General features: G+C 43.4%; 1 protein-coding gene and 1 pseudogene across 1 annotated transcript; both read right to left on the minus strand.

Moving 5' to 3' along the window:
• Positions 1-5041: 5041 nt before the first annotated feature.
• Positions 5042-5791, minus strand: LOC112630481 (annotated as a pseudogene).
• A 13575-nt stretch (positions 5792-19366) lies between these two features.
• MOS (MOS proto-oncogene, serine/threonine kinase) lies at positions 19367-20869 on the minus strand. The gene has a single exon (XM_025395177.1). It carries the CDS (start codon positions 20511-20513, stop codon positions 19473-19475), a length of 1041 nt encoding a protein of 346 aa, XP_025250962.1. The 5' UTR covers positions 20514-20869; the 3' UTR covers positions 19367-19472.
• Positions 20870-26211: the final 5342 nt, after the last annotated feature.

Consider the following 26211-nt stretch of genomic DNA (forward strand, 5'->3'; position numbering starts at 1 on the left):
CAAGTTCTGGAAATGTTCTTTCAGTCCACTCAAACACAGGGATTCATTAGTTTTATCTTCAGTCTTTGGACCTGCTCTAATCTGTACTGGTGCACAACTGACAGCTCATGGTCTTTATTTGCCATTATCTTTGGGGATTCCTTTTGTTTCTTTATTGAGTCCTGTTTATTGCCTGGTTCCTGTTTTCTTCTTTCCTGAATTATGTTCTTGCTTTGGTGGAATGAACCCCCTCAAGTAACTTCCTGGAAAAGGGTACACAGATATAAATTTTTGAGACCTGACATGTCTGAAAAGGTCTTTAGTCAACTTGCACATACAATCAATAGTTTGTCTGGGTATAGAATTCTAAGTTGAAAGTGATTTTTGCTTAGGATTTTGGAAGCAATGCTCTCCAGTGTCTTTTAGTGTTCTTATCTTTTGTATGTGACTTGTTTTTGCTTTTACATTCTGGAAACTTTTAGGACTTTGCTATTGTCTCCACTATTTCAAACTTTCATGATTATATAGTTTCTCATAGTCTGTTTTCATTCATTGTTTGGGCAATCAGTACATCCTTTCAAACGGAAAACATTTGTTTCTTAAATGGTTCTTTAATAGTTTTCTTCTGTTTTTCATATTTTCTCTCCTGGAACTTCTGTTAGTTAGATGTTGGACTTCTCAGATTGATCCTCCAATTGTCTTGTTTTTGCTATTTTCAATCTTTTACTTTTCCTCTACTTTCTGAGATATTTCCTTACCTTTATGTATCAATTTTTCTAACGAATTATTTATTTATATTATAGTGTTAACTTCCAAGAGCTCTTTACTATTTCCTAGCTTTAAAAAAATACTATGTTTGTTTCACATAGTCAACATTCCTTTTACATATCTCCAAGGATGGTTAAGATTTTAAAAATCTTCCTCTTTAATATTAAAGCCTTTACTCAGAAATAAATTAGGCTGGTTGCTTCTATTTAAGAGTAAGGTGGGCTGGGCACGGTGACTCATGCCTGTAATCCCAGCACTTTGGGAGGCCGAGGCAGGCAGATCACAAGGTTAGGAGTTTGAGACCAGACTGGCCAAAATGGTGAAACCCTGTCTCTACTAAAAATACAAAAATTACCCGGGCATGGTGGCAGCACCTGTAAACTCAGCTACTCAGGCGGCTGAGGCAGGAGAATCATTTGAATCCAGGAGGCAGAGGTCACAGTGAGCCAAGATCACACCATTGCACTTCAGCCTGGGTGACAGGGCGAGACTCCATCACACACACACACACACACACACACACACACACACACACACACAAAGTAAGGCATTAAAAGCTGATTGCTAACTCTGCACATGTGGACGGACCTTTAAGAATGAAAGCTTCGCCGGGCGCGGTGGCTCAAGCCTGTAATCCCAGCACTTTGGGAGGCCGAGACGGGCGGATCACGAGGTCAGGAGATCGAGACCATCCTGGCTAACACGGTGAAACCCCGTCTCTACTAAAAAATGCAAAACACTAGCCGGGCGAGGTGGCGGGCGCCTGTAGTCCCAGCTACTCGGGAGGCTGAGGCAGGAGAACGGCGTAAACCTGGGAGGCGGAGCTTGCAGTGAGCTGAGATTCGGCCACTGCACTCCAGCCTGGGCGACAGAGCAAGACTCCATCTCAAAAAAAAAAAAAAAAAAAAAAAAAGAATGAAAGCTTCACTGTCAGTTATTCTACTGTTTTACTGGGGAGTATCCATCATCAGTATCTTTATGTCTATTTTCTTGGACTATTCATGTTTTCCTGCCTGGAGGGTGTTAGCTTGGTTGCCAGATCCTGTGAATTTAAACTTAAATAAGTATCTATAAAAATCTTAAGTTCAATTTAGTATTGTATGATCTCTTCAATACTAGACTGTAATATCAAATCTTGGGTATATGTATGTTTTTGCTTTTCCCCAGTGTTCCTGGCATGATGCTAAGGATATAGTGGGTGATGAAATATATGCTTGCTGAATATGGGAATAAGATTTATTTTATGATCAGATTTTTTTTTTTTTTTTTGAGATGGAGTCTCGCTGTGTCACCCAGGCTGGTGTGCAGTGGCACGATCTTGGCTCACTGCAACCTCCGCTTCCTGGGTTCCGGGGATTCTCCTGCCTCAGCCTCCTGAGTATCTGGGATTACAGGCACCACCACCATGCCTGGCTAATTTTTGTATTTTTAGTAGAGATGGGGTTTCACCATGTTGGTCAGGTGGTCTCGAACTCCTGACCTCGTGATCTGCCTCCCTTGGCCTCCCGAAGAGTCTGTAATCGCTGCTGGGATTACAGGCGTGACCCACCGCACCTGGCCATGATCAGATTTATGTGAAGGAAAGGAATAAGTATACACTTAACTATTTCCTTTTCAGCATGGGGCACTGACATAGTTTGGGTATTTGTCCCCACACAAATCTTATGTTAAAATGTAATCACCAATGTTGGAGGTAAGGCCTGGTAGGAGGTGTTTGGATCATGGATCCCTCATGAATGGTTTGGACCATCGTCTTGGTGATAAGTGAGCTGTTGCTCTGAGTTCACACAAGAGCTGTTCATTTAAAAGTGTGTGGCACCTCCTCCACACTCTCTCACTTGCTTCTGCTTTCACCGCTTGAAGGGCCTGCTCTCTCTTCTGCCATGATTGTAAGCTTCCGGAGGCCTCCCTAGAAGCTAAACACATGCCTGCACCGTGCTTCCTGTAAAGCCTGCAGAGCCGTGAGCCAGCCAGACCTCTTTTCTTATAAATTACCCAGTCTCAGGCATTTATTTATAGTAATGCAAGAATGGCCTAATTCAGGCATCACATTATATTTCTCATGTAACTTCTTTTTCTCAATTACACTATTCTAATATTTGTACCAAGTAATGCCTTAGACACTAATTTTCTTTTTTTAATGGAATAGATAAAATAAGTTGTTTAAATATTTAAAATAATGAAAGTGAAAGTAGGGTATTTCCTGCCACCATCACTATCCCAGGTGGCGGAGTGTAACGATTAAGGACCTAGGTTCTGTCCTGTCATTTGGCTACGTGACCCTCCGCCAAGTTACTTACTCTTTCTGGGTATCAATCTCCTAATCTTTAAATAAATAATCATAGTAAATAGGTTAGTTGTGAGATTTTAGTCTATGTAAAACACTTTACAGTTTTTGGATTATAATACTCTCAATAAATTTTAGCTATGACAATAACAAAAAGAGATGAGTTTTTCTGAGCCGTGAGGACAGTAATTACAAGAGTGATGGGTGTTATGAAGGAGAAGTGTAGTGTGACGGGAACATTTACCAGAGGGGCATAACTTAAACGGGTGCATTTTAGTCTTTTTCCTTCATGGCCCTGTCGGCTGCTCTCTGCCTTTTTTTTTTTTTTTTTTTTTTTAAACAGAGTCTTGCTCTGTCACCCAGGCTGGAGTGCAGTGGTATGATCCTGACTCACTGCAACCTCTGCCTCCCAGGTTCAAGCGATTCTCCTGCCTCAGTCTCCCGAGTAGCTGGGACTACAGGTGCCTGCCACCATGTCTGCTAATTTTTGTATTTTTAGTAGAGATGGGGTTTCACTATGTTGGCCAGGCTGGTCTTGAATTCCTGACCTCAGGTGATCCAACCGCCTCAGTCTCCCAAAGTGCTGAGATTACAGGCGTGAGCCACCACGCCCGGCCTGCTGCCCTCTACTTTCAACTTTAGAAAGTGGCTGGAGAAAAGTGAATTCCTGGCACAGTTAAAAGCATGTTTACCATGATTCAGTTAGCTTGAGAAAACTGGATGAAAGGGAGGGCAAGTAGTGTGACACACAAGAGCAAGGAACAGTTAGTGAAGTGGATTAAAGGCGCTTTAAGGCAGGCTTGTGCAGATTGAGGCTTAACTTTACGTTTCAATATTTGTTACTATTACATTCTATTCTTTTTGAGCAAGCAATACTTTGACATAAAATCAAATATAAATGGTATGCAGTGAAAACTCTCATTCCTATCCTTGCTCTATCTGTCTCTTTTTCTTACCACAGATAATGACTTTTATTTTTTATTTTTCCTTTCTGGAGTTATGCAAGTACAAAAATTAGGAATACCTGTTTTTATTCCCCCTCTTTCCTTCACAAAAGGAAGCATATTGTAACATACTCAGTTGCATTCATTATCATCTTACACCTTGCTTTTAATTTAAAAATATATTATGCAGCTTTATCAGTAACACTACAAGGCTTCTTTTTTATTTCTTCTCATGTACATGGTGTTTTATGATATGGATGTATCACCATCTAACCAGTTCTTATTAATGGAGACTTGACCTGCTCTCATTTTGCTCTTGCCAAAATGCTGCAATGAATAAACTTGTTCATATGTCTATATAAATAAATCTCCAGAAGTAGGATTATTGGATCACAGGGTAAATAATTTTGTAATTTTTTTTTTTATTCATTCAAATATTTATTGAGCAGCTAAGGAGATGCAAAGGTGGTTTAAAACGTGGTCAGAGGTCTGGGCGCGGTGGCTCATGCCTGTAATCCCAGCACTTTGGGAGGCCAAGGTGGGTGGATCACGAGGTCAGGAGATCGAGACCATCCTGGCTAACAGGGTGAAACCCCGTCTCTACTAAAATACAAAAAACTAGCCAGGTGTGCAGGCGGGCACCTATAGTCCCAGCTACTTGGGAGGCTGAGGCAGGAGAATGGTGTGAACCCGGGAGGCGGAGCTTGCAGTGAGCCAAGATCCTGCCACTGCACTCCAGCCTGGGAGACAGCGAGACTACGTCTCAAAAACAAACAAACAAACAAACAAAAAACATGGTCACAAGTGAGGCAAATATGCAAGTAATAGAAAGCAAAGGGCAAGGTTCACCAAATCACAGTAGTCAGAAGAAAGTGCTTTAGGGAACTGAGAGTGAGATTGTTTCCAACCTGAGGAGGCGTGGGCAGCAAATCAGAAAAGTGGACTGGGATTAAAATAGAAGACTTCTGTCTGGATTGTTGACACTGAGTATGGACTATATTTGTCTCTCCTTTTCCTTTCTCCCCATCTTTGGGCTTAATTTACCAGTAGTGCCCAGGACTGTTCAATGCACTTTTTCTATACTTGCTTCCATTTTTGCTCTGATGTCTTCTACAGAACTAGGTCCTTTTGGTGTTTTAGGAGTTTTTTCCTGTTTTTTTTGAAGGATTCTTGTCCTTTTGATCTTGGTGTTGATGATGGTTTTGAGTCTTTTCCATTCTGATTTGACTTTTGTCCTTTTTTGGCTGGAGTATCTCGTATAGATTGCTTCACTGGTGCTTTTTCTTCAGATTCCTCATCATCAAAACCATCATCTTCTTCATCATCATCATCTTCATCAGCAGCAAGTTTTACTTTTTTCTGTGGAATCTTCCTACCACCTCCAGTAGCAGACTGCTTTCCAGATATACTTAATAGTTTCACATCCTCCTCCTCTTCATCTTCTGACTCTGCATCTTCTACCACAGCTACTAAGTGCTGTCCACTAATATACACTGGCCCTGAACCACACTTCAACCGTAAGACCACTGGGTGTGTTATTTCAAAGCTCCAAGGGAAACTGTTGGCTATACAGACATTTTCAAAGTTGCCAGTGTTACTTTGGACTACCTTCGTAATTCATTGCCTCTGCTTCAATAATTTGCAATTCATCCTTTGCACCAGGCCCTAAACTGACCGTTCTTAAAGATAACTGGTGCTCATTTTCATCATTATCCACCTTAAAGTGATCATCTTTGTCAGCCTTTAGTTCACAACTGAAAAGATAGTTCTGGGGCCTCAGGGGACTCATGTCCCTGTCCATCAAATCTTCCATCAGGTGGCGGCACACACTTAGGTGGGAGAGAAGGTGGACGGAGATCAATGACCACGGCTCAAGAGAACAGCCGTGCAGTACAGAATCATACCAGCGATTTTGTAATTTTAACAGATGTTCCCAGATTATTTTCCCTAAAGTTTGTACTTCCACCAGCAATATCCGAGAGTGCCTAGGCATTTCTCCATGTTCCTCATGCTTCACCAATTATATTTATCAAATGTTTGGATTTTGGCCATAATGGAAAATGGTATGGAAAGGTAGTTTTAATTAGCAATTTTCATATATTTAAGAATCACTCATATTTCTATGTCTGTCAACTAATCATTCATCTGTCGATCTTTTCCTTGTCAAATTCCAGAAACTCTTTTTACACTAGAGGGATTCACCCTTTGCTGTAATATGAGGTACAAATCCTCTCCTCCGGTTTGTTATTTCTCGTTAATCTTTATTTATATTGTTAATTTTCTTTCTAGGAAGACATGTTTCTTGTTTTTGTAGTTGAAAGCATCAATTGTTTTATTTATGGCTTTAGGAAGACTTTTCTACTATGATGTTATAAAGGAATTTACTGTTCTCTTCTGGTACTTCTTATGACTTCATTTTTGACACTGAAGTCTTTGATGCATTGAGAACCTATCCTAATTGACATAGTTTGAATCTATGTCCCCACCCAAATCTCATGTTCAATTGTAATCCCCAGAGTTGGGGCGGGGTCTGGTGGGAGGTGATTGAATCCCAAGGGTGGATCCTCTGTGAATGGTTTAGCACCATCCTCTCGGTGCTGTTCTTATGACAGTAAGTGAGTGAGCTATCATGAGATCTGGTTGTTTAAAAGTATGTAACCTGCCCCCAAACCCAGTCTCTCTCTTGCTCTTGCTCTACCCATGTAAGACATCCCTGCTTCCCCTTCGCCTCTACCATGATTGTATGTTTCCTGAGGCCTCTCCAGAAGCTGAGTAGTTGCCAGCATCATGCTTCCTGTACAGCCCGAGGAACTGTAAGCCAATTAAACCTTTTCTTTTTAAACCACCCAGTCTCAGGTGTTTCTTTATAGCAATGTGAGAATAGACTAATACACTAATAAGTGATGTGAGGTCTAGATCTAATTTTGGTAGTTGGTCACACAAGTTTCCCAGAATAATTTTATTAAACAGTCCATCTTTTTTGGCCAGGTGCAGTGGCTCGTGCCTGTAATCCCAGCACTTTGGGAGGCTGAGGCAGGAGGATCTCAAGCTCAGGAGTTTGAGACGACCCTGGGCAACACGGCTAAACCCTGTCTCTACAGAAAATATAAAAATTAGCCAGGCATGGTGGCGTGTGCCTGTAGTCCCAGCTACTTGGGAGGCTGAGGTGGGAGAATCACTTGAACCCAGGAGACAGAGGTTGCACAGAGCTGAGATTGTGCCAGTGCACTCCAGCCTAGGCAACAGAGGTAGACCCTGTCTCCAAAAAAAAAGAAAGAAAAAAAAGACAGTCCATCTTTTCTCCACTGACTCAAGACACCATCTTTATTGCAGACAGAATTCCCATATGTGCTTGTGACTGGCTTCTTGGACGTCTACTCTGTTTATTTTTATTTTTATTTTTATTTTGAGACAGAACCTCACTCTGCCACCAAGGCTGGAGTGCAGTGGCACGATCTGGGCTCACTGCAATCTCTGCCTCTCAGATTCAAGCAATTCTCGTGCCTCAGCCTCCTGAGTAGTTGGGATTACAGGGGCCCACCACCATTCCTGTATTGTATTTTTAGTATAGACGGGGTTTCATCATGTTGGCCAGGCTGGTCTCAAACTCCTGACCTCAAGTAATCTGCCCACCACAGTCTCCCAGAGTGCTGGGATAACAGAGGTGAGTCACCATGGTCAACCTATTCTCTTTAAATGGTCTGTCTATTCATATATCATGCCACAATATTTTTATTATCTAGGTTTTATAGAACATATTAATATCTGATAGAGCTAGTGCTCACTCATTGCTTGTCTCTTTCTGAACTTTCCTGATCTTTTTAAACAAATAAATTATTTAATATAAATTTTATGGCTAGGAGCGGTGGCTCACACTGATAATCCCAGCACTTTGGGAGGCCGAGGTGGGTGATCAGTTGAGGTCAGGAGTTTGAGACCAGCCTGGCCAACGTGATGAAACACCATCTCCACTAAAAATACAAAAATGAGCTGGGTGTGATGATGCGGACCTGTAATCCCAGCTACTCAGGAGGCTGACACAGGAGAATCACTTGAACCTGGGAGGCAGAGGTTGCAGTGAGCTGAGATCGCACCACTGCACTCCAGCCTGGGTGACAGAGTGAGACCCTGTCTCAAAAAAAAAAAAAAAAAAAAAAAAAAATTGCAGTCAACTTGTCTCATTTCCAAATTAAACACATCAGTTTTATATTTACATATAAATACTGGCTTATATTAATTTATATATAAAATTGGAATTGTTTTAAATATATGTTAACTTAGGGTGAATAGTCATCTCTATGGTGAATCTTTATTCAAGTATATAGCAGGCTTTTCATTTCTTTGAGGCCTCTTACGTACCTTTCTAGTATTTTTAAGTTTTTGCCCTAAAGATTTTGCACATTTTTACTAAACTTTACCTAGGTGTTTGTATTCTTTTAGTTTGAAATAGTTTCAAACTTACAGAAAAGTTGCAAGGTTATTGCAAAGATCTCCCAAATTCTCCTTGTCAGGCCTCTGAGCCCAAGCCAAGCTACCATATCCCCTGTGACCTGCACGAATACATCCAGAGGGCCTGAAGCAAGTGAAGAATCACAAAAGAAGTGAAAATGGCCTGTTCTGATGACATTCCACCATTGTGATTTGTTCCTGCCCCACCTTAACTGAGCGATTAGACCTTGTGAAATTCCTTCTCCTGGCTCAGAAGTTTCCCCACTGAGCACCTTGTGAACTTCGCCCCTGCCTGTAAGAGAAAAACCCCCTTTGACTGTAGTTTTCCACTACCCACCCAAATCCTATAAAATAGCCCCACCCCATCTCCCTTCACTGACTCTTTTTTCAGACTCAGGCCGCCTGCACCCAGGTGCAGACTGGTTGCAAATAAACAGCCTTGTTGCTCGCACAAAGCCTGTTTGGTGGTCTCTTCACACAGACACGCATGACATGTGGTGCCAAAGACCCGGGTCAGAGGCACTCCTTCGGGAGACCAGTCCCCTGTCCTCACCCTCACTCAGTGAAGAGATCCACCTACGACCTCGGGCCTCAGACCAACCAGCTCAAGGAACATCTCACCAATTTCAAATCGGGTAAGCGGTCTTTTCACTTTCTTCTCCAGTCTCTCTTGCTACCCTTCAATCTCCCTCTCTCGCTACCCTACAATTTCCCTGTCCTTCCAATTCCAGTTATTTTTCCTCTCTAGGAGAGACAGAGGAGATACATTTTATCCGTGGACCCAAAACTCTGGAGCCAGTCACAGACTGGGGAAGACAGTCTTCCCTTGGTGTTTAATCACTGTGGGGATGCCTGCCTGATTATTCACCCACGTTCCACTGATGTCTGATCACCGCAGAGATGCCTGCCTTGGTCATTCACCCACATTCCCTTGGTGGCAAGTCAATTGCAGGGATGCCTGCTTTGGCTGCTCACCACCCCCTTCTCCATGTCTCTACCCTTCTCTTTAAACTTGCCTCCTTCACTATGGGCAAACTTCCACCCTCCATTCCTCCTTTTTCTCCCTCAGCTTGTGTTCTCAAGAACTTAAAACCTCTTCAACTCTCGCCTGACCTAAAATCTAAGTGTCTTATTTTCTTCTGCAATACCGCTTAGCCCCAATACAAACTCGACAGTAGTTCCAAGTGGCCAGAGAATAGCGCTTTCGATTTGTCTATCCTACAAGATCTAGACAATTTTTGTCGAAAAATGGGCAAATGGTCTGAGGTGTCTGACGTCCAGGCATTCTTTTACACATTGGTCCTTCCCTAGTCTCTGCTCCCAATGCGACCTGTCACAAAACTTTCTTCTTTCTCTCCTGTCTGTTCCTTCAGTCTCCACCCCAAGCTCTGAGTCCTTTGAATCCTCCTTTTCTACGGAATCATCTGACCTCTCCCCTCCTCCCCAGGCTGCTCCTCGCCAGGCTGAGCCAGGTCCCAATTTCTCCTCAGCCTCCACTCCGCCACCCTATAATCCTTTTATCACCCCCTCCTCACACCCCATCCAGCTTACAGTTTCTTTCCACGACTAGCCCTCCCCCACCTGCCCGATAATTTCCTCTGAAAGAGGTGGCTGGACCTGAAGCCATAGCCAAGGTTAATGCTTCTTTTTCTTTATCTGACCTCTCCCAAATCAGTTAGCATTTAGGCTCTTTTTCATCAAATTTAAAAACTCAACCCAGTTCATGGCCCATTTGGCAACAACCCTTAGACGTTTACCACCCTAGACCTAGAAAGGCCAGAAGGCTGTCTTATTTTCAATATGCATTTTATTACCCAATCCGCTCCCGACATTAAATAAAGCTCCAAAAATCAGATTCCAGCCCTCAAACCCCACAACAGGACTTAATTAACCTCATCTTCAAGGTATACAATAATAGAGTAGAGGCAGCCAAGTAGCAATGTATTTCTGAGTTGCAATTCCTTGCCTCCACTGTGAGACAAACCCCAGACACATCTCCGGCACACAAGAACTTCCAAAGGCCTGAACCACAGCAGCCAGGCATTCCTTCAGGATCGCCTACCCCAGGATCTTACTTCAAGTGCTGGAAATCTGGCCACTGGGCCAAAGAATGCCTGCAGCCTGGAATTCCTCCTAAGCCATGTCCCATCTGTGTGGGACCCCACTGGAAATTGGACTGTCCAACCCGGCAGCCACTCCCAGAGTCCCTGGAACTCCAGCCCAAGGCTCTCTGACTGACACCTTCCCAGATCTTCTCAGCTTAGTAGCTGAAGACTGACACTGCCCAATCACCTTGGAAGCCTACAGGACCATCACAGACGCTTTGGGTAACTCATACAGTGGAGGGTAAGTCTGTCCCCTTCTTAATCAATCAGAGGCTACCCACTCCACATTACCTTCTTTTCAAGGGCCTGTTTCCCTTGCCTCCATAACTGTTGTGGGTATTGATGGCCAGGCTTCTAAACCTCTTAAAACTCCCCAATTCTGGTGCCATCTTGGACAACATTCTTTTATGCACTCTTTTTTAGTTATCCTCACCCGTCCAGCTTCCTTATTAGGTCAAGACACTTTAACTAAATTATCTGCTTCCCTTACTATTCCTTGGCTACAGTCACACTTCATTGCTACCCTTTTCCCCAGTTCAAAGCCTCCTTCACATCCTCCCCTTTATCTCCCCACCTTAATCCACAAGTGTGGGACACCTCTACTCCCTCCTTGGTGACCGATCATGCACCCCTTACCATCCCATTAAAACCTAATCACCCTTACCCCGCCACACTTTCAAAGGATTAAAGCCCATTATCACTCACCTGTTGCAGCATGGCCTTTTAAAGCCTATAAACTCTCCTTACAATTCCTGCATTTTACCTGTCCAAAAACCAGACAAGTCTTACAGGTTAGTTCAGGATCTGTGCTTTATCAACCAAATTGTCTTGCCTATCCACCCCGTGGTGCCAAACCCATATACTCTCCTATCCTCAATACCTCCCTCCACAACACATTATTCTATTCTAGATAAACCTAGCTGACCCCATAGATCCCAAATCCATTCCCCATTCCTCTTTCCGTTCCTTAAAAACAGCTTTAAAAGCTGCTCCCACACTAGCTCTCCCTAACTCATCCCAACCTTTTTCATTACACACAGCTGAAGTGCAGGGCTATGTGGTTAGATTTTTTACACAAGAGCTGGGACTGCACCCTGTAGCCTTTCTGTCCAAACAACTTGATCTTACTGTTTTAGCCTAGCCCTTAGGTCTGCGTGCGGTGGCTGCCACTGCTTTAATACTTTTAGAGGCCCTCAAAATCACAAACTATGCTCAACTCTCTACAGTTCTCGTAACTTCCAAAATCTATTTTCTTCCTCACACCTGACACATATACTTTCTGCTCCCTGGCTCCTTCAGCTATGTTCACTCTTTGTTGAGCCTCCCACAATTACCATTGTTCCTGGCCCGGACTTCAATCCGGCCTCCCACATTATTCCGGATATCACACCTGACCCCCATGACTGCGTCTATCTGATCTACCTAACATTCACTCCATTTCCCCATATTTCCTCCTTTCCTGTTCCTCACCCTTATTGCACTTGGTTTATTGATGGCAGTTCCACCAGGCCTAACCATCACTCACCAGCAAAGGCAGGCTATGCTATAGTATCTTAAACATCTATCATTAAGGTGAGCACTCTGCCCCACTCCACTACCTCTCAGCAAGCTGAACTCATTGCCTTAACTTGATCCGTCACTCTTGCAAAGGGACTACGTGTCACTATTTATACTGACTCTAAATATGCCTTCCATATCCTACACTACCTTGCTGTTATATGGGCTGAAAGAGGTTTCCTCACTACTCAAGGGTCTTCCATCATTAATGCCTCTTTAATAAAAACTCTTCTCAAGGCTGCTTTACTTCCAAAGAAAGCTGGAGTCATTCACCGCAAGGGCCATCAGAAGGCATCAGGTCCCACCACTCAGGGCAATGCTTATGCTGATAAGGTAACTAAAAAAGCAGCCAGGTTCCAACTTCTATCCCTCACGGCAGTTTTTCTCCTTCTCATCAGTCACTCCCACCTACTCCCCCACTGAAACTTCCACCTATCAATCTCTTGGTTATTGGACCAAGGAAAATATCTCCTTCCAGCCTCACAGGCCCATTCTATTCTGTCATCATTTCATAACCTCTTCCATGTAAGTTACAAGCTGCTAACCTGCCTCTTAGAACCTCTCATTTCCTTTCCATTGTGGAAATCTATCCTCAAGGAAATCACTTCTCAGTGTTCCATCTGCTATTCTACTATTCCTCAGGGATTGTTCAGGCCCCCTCCCTTCCCTACACATCAAGCTTGGGGATTTGCCCCTGCTCAGGACTGGAAACTTGGCTTTACTCACATGCCCCAAGTCAGGAAACTAAAATACGTCTTGGTCTAGGTAGACACATTCACTGGATGGGTAGAGGCTTTTCCCACAGGTTGTGAGAAGGCCACTGCAGTCATTTTTTCCCTTCTGTCAGACATAATTCCTCGGTTTGGCCTTCCCACCTCTATGCAGTCTGATAACGGACTGGCCTTTATTAGTCAAATCACCCAAGCAGTTTCTTAGGCTCTTGGTATTCAGTAGAACTTTCATACCCCTTACCGTCCTCAATCTTTAGGAAAGGTAGAACGGACTAATGGTCTTTTAAAAACACACCTCACCAAGCTCAGCCTCTAACTTAAAAAAAAAAGGACTCTGTTAAGGGTAGAGCCCTAAAACTCACCAACCAAGCAAGTAATTACACTGAACCCCTTGGGCACCTCTAATTGGATGTCCTGGGTCCTCCCAATTCTTAGTCCTTTAATACCTGTTTTTCTCCTTCTCTTATTCAGACCTTGTGTCTTCTGTTTAGTTTCTCATTTCATCCAAAACCGTATCCAGGCCACCAACAATCATTTTATATGACAAATGCTCCTTCTAACAACCCCACAATATCACCCCTTACCCCCAAATCTTTCTTCAGTTTAATCTCTCCCACTCTAGGTTCCCACGCCACCCCCAATCCCACTCAAAGCAGCCCTGAGAAACATTGCCCATTATCTCTCCATACCACCCCCCCAAAACTTTCCCTGCCCCAACACTTCAACACTATTTTATGTTATTTTTCTTATTAATATAAGAAGACAGGAACATCAGACCTCTGAGCCCAAGCCAAGCCATCATATCCCCTGTGACCTGCATGTATACATCCAGATGGCCTGAAGCAAGTGAAGAATCACAAAAGAAGTGAAAATGGCCGGTTCTGATGATATTCCACCATTGTGATTTGTTCCTGCCCCACCTTAACTGAGTGATTAACCTTGTGAAATTCCTTCTCCTGGCTCAGAAGCTCCCCCACTGAGCACCTTGTGAACTTCGCCCCTGCCTGTAAGAGAAAAACCCCCTTTGACTGTAATTTTCCACTACCAACCCAAATCCTATGGAACAGCCCCACCCATATCTGCCTTTGCTGACTCTCTTTTCAGACTCAGCCCACCTGCACCCAGGTGAAATAAACAGCCTTGTTGCTCACACAAAGCCTGTTTTGTGGTCTCTTCACACTGACGTGTGTGACACTCCTCATTCAGCAATGGTTTCCCGATTGTTAAATTTGATATTTACTTTATTCTTTCTACATACAATTATTTCTTATTCTGAACACTTTGAGAGTAAGTTGAAGACGTAATACCTTATTACTCTTTTAGCATTTCACTGAGTATTTCCTAAAAACAATGGCTTTCTCCAACATAACTGCAGTGTAACTATCAAAATCAAGAAATTTTGATATAATACTTGCATACAATCTAGAGATCCCATTTAAATTTATCAGTCGTCCTAATAGTGTTTGTTATGGGACCACAGTCCAATCCTGGATTATGTGTTGGACTGGGTTGTCATGTCTTTCTATATGAAACAGTTCCTCAGTCTTTCCTTGTCTTTTATGACCTTGATACTTCTGACATGAGCAGGCCAATTTGAGTGTGAAATTGTTTCCTCTTGATTTGGGTAAGGTTATGTGTCTTTTGCAGGACTACCACAGAAGTGGTGCTATGTTCTTCTCAGTGCATCATATCAGGAGCCGTGTCATGTTTATCAATTTGCCCCATTACTGGTGATATTAACTTGAGTAAGATATCTTTCTGTATATCTGTCTATATCACTTGTAAGATAATGTCAGTATGACTTCTTCACTGTAAGGATAATTATTTTGTGCTTATTTGCAATTAATATTATTTGGTATTCTGTTGTAAGGTAGAGCTTTCCTTTCTCCAACATTTATTTATATAGTTATTTATATCATTATGGATTCCTATTTCCTTCATTATGACTATTCATTTCTAATTGATTTACCATCATCAATCATTTTAATGCTAAAATTATCTCAGGTCAGCCAGTAGGAGAGATCATTCAAGCCAGCTCCTGTGTTCTTATAACAGGTTTCTATCATTCCTGAGCATTCCTTTATTTGGAGGCACAAGATGTTCTGGTTCATTTTATATTTTCCCTGCTCTGGAATCAGCTGCTTCTCAAGAGGCCCCCATTTCCTCCTGTTGTGAATAATTAAAAATTCAGAAACTAAAAAGTCAGAATTCAGAGCTAAAGTTTGGTGTTAATCTGCTCCAGAGTGTCATTACTTTAGGCCCTGTCAAAGGACAGAGCTAGGAAATACATGTATTTGTGTACACACACACACACAGATGCACACACATTAATGTCTGTTTCTATATCTATCCCTCTCTCTCCTTTCATCTACCTCTATTAAAAACTACATGTTCACACTGATACTTCTAAACTCAATCTGACATTTCCTATTTCAATTTCAATAGAGTTTATTCTAGACTTCCTTGTTTCTATACTTGTAACTTCCTTTTCTAACACTTATAAATCCTGGCTCCCATTCTCCTCAATGTATTTACTTACTTGTTTAACCCTCCTGTATATGACTAATGTCCCCACCATATTAGCCAAGTATCTCATCCTCCAGCCCTGCTATCATGAAACATGCAGTCTGTGGCTGTGTCAAAGGGAATATTTTATCTTTTTCAAGGTATTGTAAAAGGAATCTTTCTTTTATAAATTCTAGCTGATTTTTGTTGACATAGTTGAAGTCTATTGATTTCTGTATGTTAATTTTATATCCTGCAAACTTACATAATTATTTTATTGTTTTAATTTGTCTGTTAATTATCTTGTGTTTCTTTTCCAAGTATATATCCTGAAAATAGAATCTGCAAACAGAATTTGTTTTTCTTCTCTCTTCACAGTTTTAGACCTCAAGTTTAATTTTCTTTTTAAATGTCACTGACCAATAAAACATTAAATCATAATAGCAGTAGTGGGCATTCTTACATTAGTCATGACTTTAGTGGACTGATTTCCTGTTAATATGGTAGCTATTGGGCTGAAATGTGTGGTGTTCTACACATTTTTAAGTTTTTATTTTGGAATAATTTTAGACATAGAAGAATTGCAAAGACAGTACATAGAATTCTTTTTTTTTTTTTTTTTTTTTTTGAGACGGAGTCTCGCTCTGTCCCCCTGGCTGGAGTGCAGTGGCGCGATCTCGGCTCACTGCAAGCTCCGCCTCCCGGGTTCCTGCCATTCTCCTGCCTCAGCCTCCCAAGTAGCTGGGACTACAGGCACCTGCCACCGCGCCCGGCTAATTTTTTGTATTTTTAGTAGAGACGGGGTTTCACCATGGTCTCGATCTCCTGACCTTGTGATCCGCGCGCCTCGGCCTCCCAAAGTGCTGGGATTACAGGCGTGAGCCACCGCGCCCGGCCAGAATTCTTGTATAATATATCCTTTATTCAGTTTTCCCTATGTTATGTAACCATGGTATTTATACATTTATAAAAAATAAGTCATATAAGAAATTAACATTTGTTATGTATTTTTTTAAGTGGGTTAGGTAAATATCTATTTCTCCTTCTTTTGAGTCTCTTTTTAAAAACCCAGAATAAACATTTAATTTTGTCAAATGTATTCTCAGCATATGTTCTTACTCTTTTAACCTGCTAATATGAATTAAGACAATAGATTTTCTAATATGAAACTATTCTTGCATCTTGGAAGAAATTCACTTGAGTAAAAATAACATGTGCATGATTATAAAAATTAACTCTTAGATTCTGTATGCTAATATTTACTTAGGACAGTGATAGTTTTTTACACTGATAGTTTTAAACAAGATTGACCTGTCATTTCTTTTTAAAAAGCAATCTTTATCGGGTTTTGATGTAAATGTTATTCTTTTTTTTTGTAACGGAGTTTCGCTCTTGTTGCCTCGTCTGGAGTGCAATGGCGCCATCTTGGCTCACCGCAACCTCCACATCCCAGGTTAAAGCAATTCTCCTTCCTCAGCCTCCCAAGTAGCTGGGATTACAGGCATGTGCTACCATGCCTGACTAATTTTCTATTTTTGGTAGAGATGGGGTTTCATCATTTTGGCCAGGCTGGTCTCCCAACCTCAGATGATCCACTCACCTTGGCCTCCCAAGGTGCTGGGATTACAGGCATGAGCCACCACACCTGCCCGTATTATCTTTCTTAATACTTGTTTTTGCACAATTAAGTATGCCTTTACCTCTGACTTGATGTGTATGTCAAAGAGCATACTTTTGACTATTAGCCGCTACAGAGGGAGCAGTCATGTGCCTGTTCTACCTCTCACCAGGGTGGTTTTCCAACAACTCAGACTTCTTTCATCTGCTTGTTTCCTTCCAATATGGCACTTCTGTGGGTTTCTTCGTGCAGCCACAACCTTCTTTCTCTCCAAAGCAAACCGGGCCCAGGAGGCTTCTGTGCCTGTCCAGTATTCCCTGCCCTGTCCCCAGGGTGACCCCCTCCTGTCCAGCAGCTGAATTTTGCCGCCAATTTCTGAGCTCTGCATGGCTGGATCCTCTGTAACATCTGCTCTTCTTTCTTTTTCTACCAACTCCTCTAACCTCAGCACTGTTTGATCTCATTCCTGTTCTCTGATTTCTTCCCCAACATTTACACTTCCCAGTGGGCTCCTGTTATCCAAGGAATCTAATTTTGCAGGTCTCTCTGGGATCTGTCACTGCTGGGTCCCTTGGTCCCCACCCCCTGCCCCGATGCCAGCCACACCTTACCCTTCCTGCTCTCTTTCCTTAAGGCTCCATTCAGTCTTTAGTTATCACATTTTAGGGTTTGTTTTCTCTCTCCCAGTTTCACTGATTATGGAGCCTACAGTGTTTATTCCCCCTTCTTCACCTTGTCATTCTATGTGGTCTCCAGGTGAAGGGAAGACACTATTGTAATTTAAACTTACCAACGTGAATTCCTATTGCCACAATAGTCAAAGAAGGGGGCCGGGCACAGTGACTCAAGCCTGTAATCCTAGCACTTTGTGAGACTGACATGGGGGGGATCACTTGAGGTCAGGAGTTCGAGACCAGCCTGGCCAACATGGTGAAACCTCTTTACTAAAAATACAAAAATTAGTTGGGTGGGGTGGCATGTGCCTGTAATCCCAGCTACTGGGGAGGCGGAGGTTGCAGTGAGCCAAAATCGTGCCACTACACTCCAGCCTGGGTGATGGAATGAGAATCCATCTCAAATAATAATAATCAGAGAAGGGAATTCTTTATCGGTATATAGGTGGTTTGTTCCCCCAACTACCTGGACAGAATTAGCAGCACCCCGTCAATGTTATACATGGCCACAGATAGCTCTCTTTTGCTTTTCTCAAGAATACTTCCAAACCATGGTGTCACTCTGTAGACCCCCCTACCCTCAACCACTCTTAACAGAAAAAAATAGAAGCTCACAGATGTGGGCTTCCCCAGTCCCCTTTTTCCTATTGTAAATGTGTCTGTAATGCCATTGTGCCCCCACCCTTGGGTCCCATCTTGGGAAGAGATGTCCTTTCTCTCCAAGATGATAATCTCTTCCCCTAGGTACTACGCTTCATCCCTTCTACAAGTATCTAAACTTTATCAATTATCTTTGCCTCTGGTGGCTCATTTTACAAATAAAATTATTTCTTTCAACCTAAAACTAAAAGAAACCAGATAAAAAATCTGAAAACATTTCTGTGTCTCTGACCCCCTTTTAAGGTTCCTGCCTCTCCCTCCTTAACAGTGCATATACAGCCTCTGCTTCAGGGCCTTGCCATTCCCTCTACCAGCCACTGCATCAGCTTTGCCTTCCACCATGCACAGAAACTGCTGTTGCTAAAAGAAAGTCAAAGTTGTCCCAATGACAAAATCCAATCACCTTCTCCTTTAAAACCTATGTACCAACACCCATTGTTTTGATGTCTAGAGTGGGCAATCTAGTTCTATTTGTCTGTTCTCTTCCATCCAAATGTTAAATTTCATGATTCCTCAGGGTTTTCATTTTCCCCTCACATCATATAATCTTTATCTTCTACTTCTGAGTCCCAGTACCAGGTAAAAATGACCCAGTTTAGAAGTGTTTTAGTAAAATGTCTCTACTCATTGCATTGCACAAGTTAAAAATATTACAATAAGTCCTTTATAATTCCTTTGACTGTAAATGTACCTCAGTGTATGACTTTTATATGTGAAGGTCATTACAAACAAGAAGTTTTACTGGGGGGAGTAGTAGGAAAGCATTACTTATTTTTTAAAAAGTTTTTACTGATTTGTTGTGGGAGCAAGTACACTGTTAATAGTTGGAATTTATGTGGTAGGTATGGGATATATATGGATTTATAGAAAATTTTGACATTTCTGCAGTGGAGTTCTGTTTTGGACAAAGTGTTTTATCAGTAACAAATTTGAATAAATGAAATATTATCAATGGAGGGCAAAGCACAAACACTAATCTTATATGAATAAGATTAGTTACTAACAGTACTGAGACAACAGTTACTAGATTTGTGGCTTTGCTATGTGTCCTGGAAAAAGCATTGGAGACTAAAGGAGTTTTTTAGTAACTTTATTTTCTAAAACTCCATCCCACAAATATGTTTTCTTCGACATCTCCACTTCCTTTAAAAACAAACAGAATCAGACACAAGCTTATCTTGACGCAGGTTTTCAGTCAGCCGAATTCAGCTTTCAAAGAGGTGAGATCCACCAAAAGCAGCCGCGCGCTCGGCCTCTGCGCCGCGCTGGGTCTCCAGCAGCGCCGGATGACGTCCCCAAGGCGCTGCCCGGGGAGCGAGTCCTGGAAGACCGCAGCGGAGAGGGACGGGCGCAGGTCGTAGGCCACCACTGCGTACAGTATGTGCTGCCGCTCCCCCGAATAGGGCGCCTGCTTGGTAGTCATTTGCCAGAGAGTGATGGCAAAGGAATAAATGTCGGCTTTGGGCGTCACTCCCTCTCCTTTCAGGAGTTCCGGGGCGCGGTGGGTGTATGTGCCTCCTAGGGGGTAAAGGGGTGTCTGGAAGCACAGCAGATCTTCCAACTTCTCAGAGCAACCGAAGTCACTAATTTTACAGACATCCTGCTCACTGATCAAGATGTTCGCGGGCTTCAGGTCCAAGTGCACAATGCTTTGCGAGTGGAGGAAGAGTAGGCCGTTCACAACATCTAGGGAGTACTTGAGACACTTTCCCAAAGTTAACGGTCCTCCAGTGCTGCAGTGAGGCTCCCCCGCGTCCCCCTCAGGGTGGCCGGCGGCGCCGTAGATGACTTGGTGTAAAGTGACGTTGCCACCGAACTCCATGATGATGGTCCCTAGGCTGTTGGACCCCGCGGGCGTGCGCGTGCTGGCAGCCACCACGCGCACGATGTTATCGTGGCGCAGCCTTGCTACGTTGAGCTCAGCCCAGAAACTCCGCCGAGATGCTAGTCGGTTCTTAGTGCACTTGTTCACTTGCTTTATGGCCACAGGAACACCGTGGTAAGTCGCCTTGTACACCGAGCCAAACCCTCCGGCTCCCAGCCTCTGCAGCAAGCACACCTGCTCCCAGTCAATGGAGCACCAAGCCAGCCGGCGCGGCAGCCGCGGGGCCCGAGGAGGAGTGGCCCCCAGAAGCAGCTTCGCAGGGAGCTCTGAGGGACTGCTGCAGGGCCGGGCGTCCACCGACGGGGAAAACTCGCTGGGGAGGTAGGGGCGTAGGGCCAGGGGCGAGGGCATCGCACTTTGCAGGGGGACACCAGGGCCGCTGGGGTGAATGAAAAGACCAGGGGAAACCGCGGGACTTTGGAAACATGACTGACTACTCCTTGGCTCCACCCCTATCCCTTTTCTCCTTTTCCTTCATTTGTTTCAAATGAGCTACATCTGTGCTGTCACTCAGCAAGAGTTTTTATCAGATGGAGGGAGAAACCGGAATGAAGCACAGCAATCCCTTTCAGATGAAAGCATTTCCCTTCCACACTTGAAGTGAATTCTTATAAAAACAAGCTCATGCCAGATAAACAGCATGGAGCTGCCCCAGAACTCACCCCTCTTTTACATTATTTGTTTAACTATAATGAAATACTTTTTTTCAAGTCACATCCGCTGCACATTATCAGTCCTCAGACTAAAGAGACCACAAAGCACAATGAAATTGTTTCACACTTTGCAGGCTATAATGATTGTTAGTGTCATTCTCCAGCTGCATTAAATCACTTCCAGCAGTTATTGGCTGAGAGTTGAAATGCAAACAGCAGACATTTGTTTAACCAATTACAGGGAAAAACTAGGTGCAACATTCATATGGATAAAAAATTGCAACGTTAATCAATCCAAATAGAATCACTGATACAGGTCATAACACACACCTAAATTCATCAGTGGAAAGGAGAATCCCCTGACAGTCTATGCAGCTTACACAGCAAATTAGCAAGACGTCTTAGCAACATACTGACTTTGTAACAATCCTTCCCTTTCAAGGCGATTTGGCCCACCCGGTCAGTTCACTTGCAAGAGAGATTCTAGACTTTGCAGTGAACGAGTTACAGAAGTTTTGAATCAGAGTTGGGGGAGAAAAAAGAACAGAATGATTCAGAGCTGTGATCAGGGCTTCAAATAGTAACACATATGGGAGAATTGTAGAAGAGGAAAAATCTGAAGAAATAAAAATGGCACAAAATCACTAGTACCTACATATAATGTAGAAAACCAGAAGTTGGAATGAAATTCAGGGTATTGGCCATCAAACAACAAGTTCTTCCTTTCTGATTTTTATTTTATTTATTTATTTTTTTTTTTTTTGAGACTGAGTCTGGCTCTGTCGCCCAGGCTGGAGTGCAGTGGCCGGATCTCAGCTCACTGCAAGCTCCGCCTCCCGGGTTCACGCCATTCTCCTGCCTCAGCCTCCCGAGTAGCTGGGACCACAGGCGCCCGCCACTTCGCCCGGCTAGTTTTTTGTATTTTTTAGTAGAGACGGGGTTTCGCCGTGTTAGCCAGGATGGTCTCGATCTCCTGACCTCGTGATCCGCCCGTCTCGGCCTCCCAAAGTGCTGGGACCACAGGCTTGAGCCACCGCGCCCGGCCCCTTTCTGATTTTTATAATGAAAATTAATTTTCTACCAAGTGCAGTGAGTCATGCCTATAATACCAGTGCTTTAGGAGGCTGAGGTGGAAGGACCACTTGAGGCCAAGAATTTGAGACCTGCCTCTACAAAAAATAATAATAAAGTTAGCTGAGTGTGGTGGCGCACTCCTGTAGTTCTAGCTACTTTGGAGGCTGGGGCGGGAGGAGACTTGAACTGAGGAGTTTGAAGCTGCAGTGAGCTATGATCGTGCCACTGCACACCCGGCTGGATGATAGAGCAAGACTCTGACTCTAAGCAAAAAATTATTTTTCATACCATATCTTTGGAAAAAGGACCAATAATACCATATTCATGAGAAACGCGCGCGCGCGCACACACACACACACACACACACACACACACACACGTTAGGATATTTTAAAAAATCAAATGGTAGCCTGGCACGGTGGCTCACGCCTGTAATCCCAGCATTTTGGGAGGCCGAGGCAGGTGGATCATGAGGTCAGGAGATCGAGACCATCCTAGCTAACACAGTGAAACACCATCTCTACTAAAAATACAAAAAATTAGCCGGGCGTGGTGGCGGGCACCTGTAGTCCCAGCTACTGGGCAGGCTGAGGCGGAAGAATGACCTGAACCCGGGAGGCGGAGCTTGCAGTGAGCCGAGATTGTGCCACTGCACTCCAGCCTGGGCGACAGAGCGGAGGAAAAAAAAAATTCAAATAGTAAAGTTCCCTTCTTCTAAAGCACCTATGTGCTAGGTTATGTGTAACCACATTTTAATGATAGCAGTTGTATGTTTTTGAAGTATATTGACTTTGAGAAGGTAAATTAATGAACATGAACCATTTACAGAAGCAATTTGAGGTCTGTGAAGCCCTGGAATAGGATTTCTATTCTGTACTACCTGTGTGGCTTAGTATGTGATCTAGTGTGTGTATAATATTTAATCTGCTTGAGCCTCAATCTTTTTTTTTTTTTTTTGAGACAGAGTTTCGCTCCTGTTGCCCAGGCTGGAGTGCAATGGCACGATCTTGGCTCACTGCAACCTCCACTCCCTGGGTTCAAGCGATTCTCCTGCCTCAGCTCCCGAGTAGCTGGGATTACAGGCACGTGCCACCATGCCCAGCTAATTTTTGTATTTTTAGTAGAGACAGGGTTTCATCATGTTGGCCAGGCTGGTCTCGAACTCCTGACCCCAGGTGATCCACTTGCCTCAGCCTCCCAAAGTGCTTGGATTAAGGCGTGAGCCACCATCCCTGGCAAACTCTATGGAATATTTTAGTAGAAAGATTGTTGTGTGCAATCGTGTCAAACCCTAAATATAAAAGGATGCCAATGAATAGAGAAAAATAAAGTAATACACTTATATTCTATAATAAATCTACATTGCAAAATTTACTCAGTAACTGTCACACAGTTGGGATTATAATTCAGGGCTCTGAAATGATTATATAATAGTACTGTGAATATTAGTAGAATGAGAGTGACTTTACCCCCCAGATAAGTCACATAATGCAAGATAATGTGGCTTATTATATAATCTTTATTTTTAAGATAATCGCATAAACAATTCATTTTCAAAGTTGGTTTTAATCTTTACACAAAACATAAGGTATTGGTGAAAATGTGGCATTCTGTGTATTTATAAACCCCAAATAATTGAATATCCAATTTACAACAGCCTTTGTTTTCTTTTTTAAGGTATCTTTTTTTTTTTTTTTTTTTTTTTTTTTTTTTTGAGACGGAGTCTCGCGCTGTGTCACCCAGGCTGGAGTGCAGTGGCGCGATCTCGGCTCACTGCAAGCTCCGCCTCCCAGGTTCAGGCCATTCTCCTGCCTCAGCCTCCAAGTAGCTGGGACTACAGGCGCCCGCCACCACGCCCGGCTAGTTTTTTGTATTTTTAGTAGAGACGGGGTTTCACCATGTTAGCCAGGATGGTCTCGATCTCCTGACCTCGTGATCCGCCCGCCTCGGCCTCCCAAAGTGCTGGGATTACAGGCTTGAGCCACCGCGCCCGGCCAAGGTATCTTAAAATATTTATTTTACTCAGCAAATTGCACTTACCCTGAAAGCAGGATCTATCACCCTATTTATTTTTTATCCCCTGTAACAGTGCCAAACATATTTCTTATTATGTTCTTACTTTACTTTTGTTTTTTTCTTTTTGAGACAGTGTCTCGCTATGTCACCCAGGCTGGAGTGCAGTGGTGTGATCTTGGCTCACTGCAACCTCTGCCTCCTCAGCTCAAGCGATCCTCCCACCTCAGCCTCCTGAGTAGCTGGGACCACAGGCACACACCACCACACCCAACTAATTTTTGTATTTTTTTATAGAGATGGGGTTGTACCACGCTGTCCAGGCTGGTCTTGAACTCCTGAGGTCAAGTAATCTGCCCGCCTCAGCTTCCCAAAATGCTAGGATTACAGGGCACTGTGCTCGGCCCTGAAGTTTAATGTTTAATCCTGATTTGGTTACCAAATATGTGTGCACTACGTAATATTTTGGATCTCAAAAGTGGGTAAAGCTTTAAGCATGGTGGTAAAAGGCTCTTAGGGGCCAGATGGCCTAGGTTTCTTACCATCCCAGTGCTTGTTTCCTTATCTGCAAAATGAGGAAAATATGCCCACCTCAGGATTGTTGTGAAGAGTAACAGAGTTTCAAATACTTAGATCAGGGCCTCAATGCTAATTATTATTTATAAAACTCATTTAAAAAACCATGTGTATGGGCTTATACGAATAAGAAACAGATTTGTTAGGAAGTATTGGTTTAAAACTATCCTGTCAGGGCTGAAGTAACTCGTTTTCACGTTAAACTAACATAAAATGTGAGTATTTTTCTGCTCTTGAATTTTGAGGTTAAAGATATAAAATCCTGCTGTATTACTGGTAGAGTATACAGTAAAAACGTGGGTGGGGGGGTTAACACTAATCTGATCAAATGCAATGAGCCTATGTCATCCCCTAAACAAAGGCAAAGAGCAAAATGTGTTGATAACAGGGAATTCTCCTTGGAATTACATATGAAACAAAGGAAGAGAAACTGCACCTCCTGAGGAGCGAAATGCTCTCCTGTTCTTAGCGCACAGGCTTTACGTGTTTTGTTCTTTGATTGGCAGCATGACTGTAAAGATACTTCCGTATCAAACATCATATTTATCACAAGAGTAACAACAGATACCAGAACGGATAGCTCCTTTTAACTGGACTTTAATCAGAGCCTGAGGATCGCGGATCGTGGGAGAGCGTCCTCCTGACCAGCGTGGTTGGCTTTCTGGGCACGCTGGGCCTGAGCCGCCCCAGCTCCCTGGGCGCGCACCGGGTTTCACGGGTACCAGGGACCGCGGGACGCTGCGGCCTCCCTGCCTCCTGCACTTGCTGCGCTGGGGCCGAGGAGGTGGCTCTGCCTTTCTTGATTCTCCAGTCTCTGGAAGACAAGCCACCCTCGCCGCCTCCTGGCTGCCAGTGGTCTCACCCGCTGGGGCGTTTGTGCGTTTCCTAGCGCACGGGGTTTCAGCCCTCTGGTGCCCGGAAGCACGTGGGCGAGGCCGTCGGTCCCCGAAAGACGCTCAGAGTGCGCCCAGCCTGCCCTTCTGCGTACGCAACAAATTTTCCTTTTTCTTTAGAGTCATCAAGTCGTCTTTTGGAAGTCAGTCTTAAAAGGCGGTGAAACTCAACAGCAGTCTCAACCGCGCACAGAACCCCACCGACGGCGGCGGCGCTTGCGCCTGCGCACCCTTGACCGCCGCCCGAGTCCTGGCAGGCGACTGCCCGGTTAAGCGATCTCCGGTTACAGCGGATTCCAGAGGTTACAGTGGATTCCAGAGGTTACAGAGGTTACAGTGGATTCCAGAGGTTACAGTGCAAAGAGTGCAAAGAGTATTGCAACCGCGCAAGATTGGTATTGCTGGTTACAACCGTGCATTTCATAGTCGAAATTTCATTTTTGCCTTTTTTAAGACTAAAAAGTTAAGCTGTAGATGAATATATACACTTTACTAAAAATTCCCATACAAAGATTATAGTCAAACTTGAAAAACATCTTTTTTTTTTTTTTTTTTTTTTTTTTTTTACTTCAGTGGGATTATACTATTGACATTCTGAAATTTGAATTTTATACTTAGCAATATAACATAGACTTGTTTCTATATCAGTAAAGTACATATAAAGCTACTTTAATTTTTATATGGTCAATATAATATAGTCAGGAGCAGATCTAAATTTGTGGATTGCATGGAGCACGTCCCTGGATGTGACCAGCGCACACTCTCTATTTCCATGCGGGGAGGTTGGGGTTGCTTGCTTCCACTTTGCCCTGATCGCTTGGATTTTGTAATTTGACTCGA

The sequence above is a fragment of the Theropithecus gelada genome, chromosome 8 (assembly GCF_003255815.1).
Source record: "Theropithecus gelada isolate Dixy chromosome 8, Tgel_1.0, whole genome shotgun sequence".
In the NCBI taxonomy this organism is placed as follows: Eukaryota; Metazoa; Chordata; class Mammalia; order Primates; family Cercopithecidae; genus Theropithecus; species Theropithecus gelada.

Bases quoted from the DNA above. Each gene is read 5' to 3' on its own strand.
- MOS (XM_025395177.1), bottom strand. From the start codon at position 20,513: ATGCCCTCGCCCCTGGCCCTACGCCCCTACCTCCCCAGCGAGTTTTCC.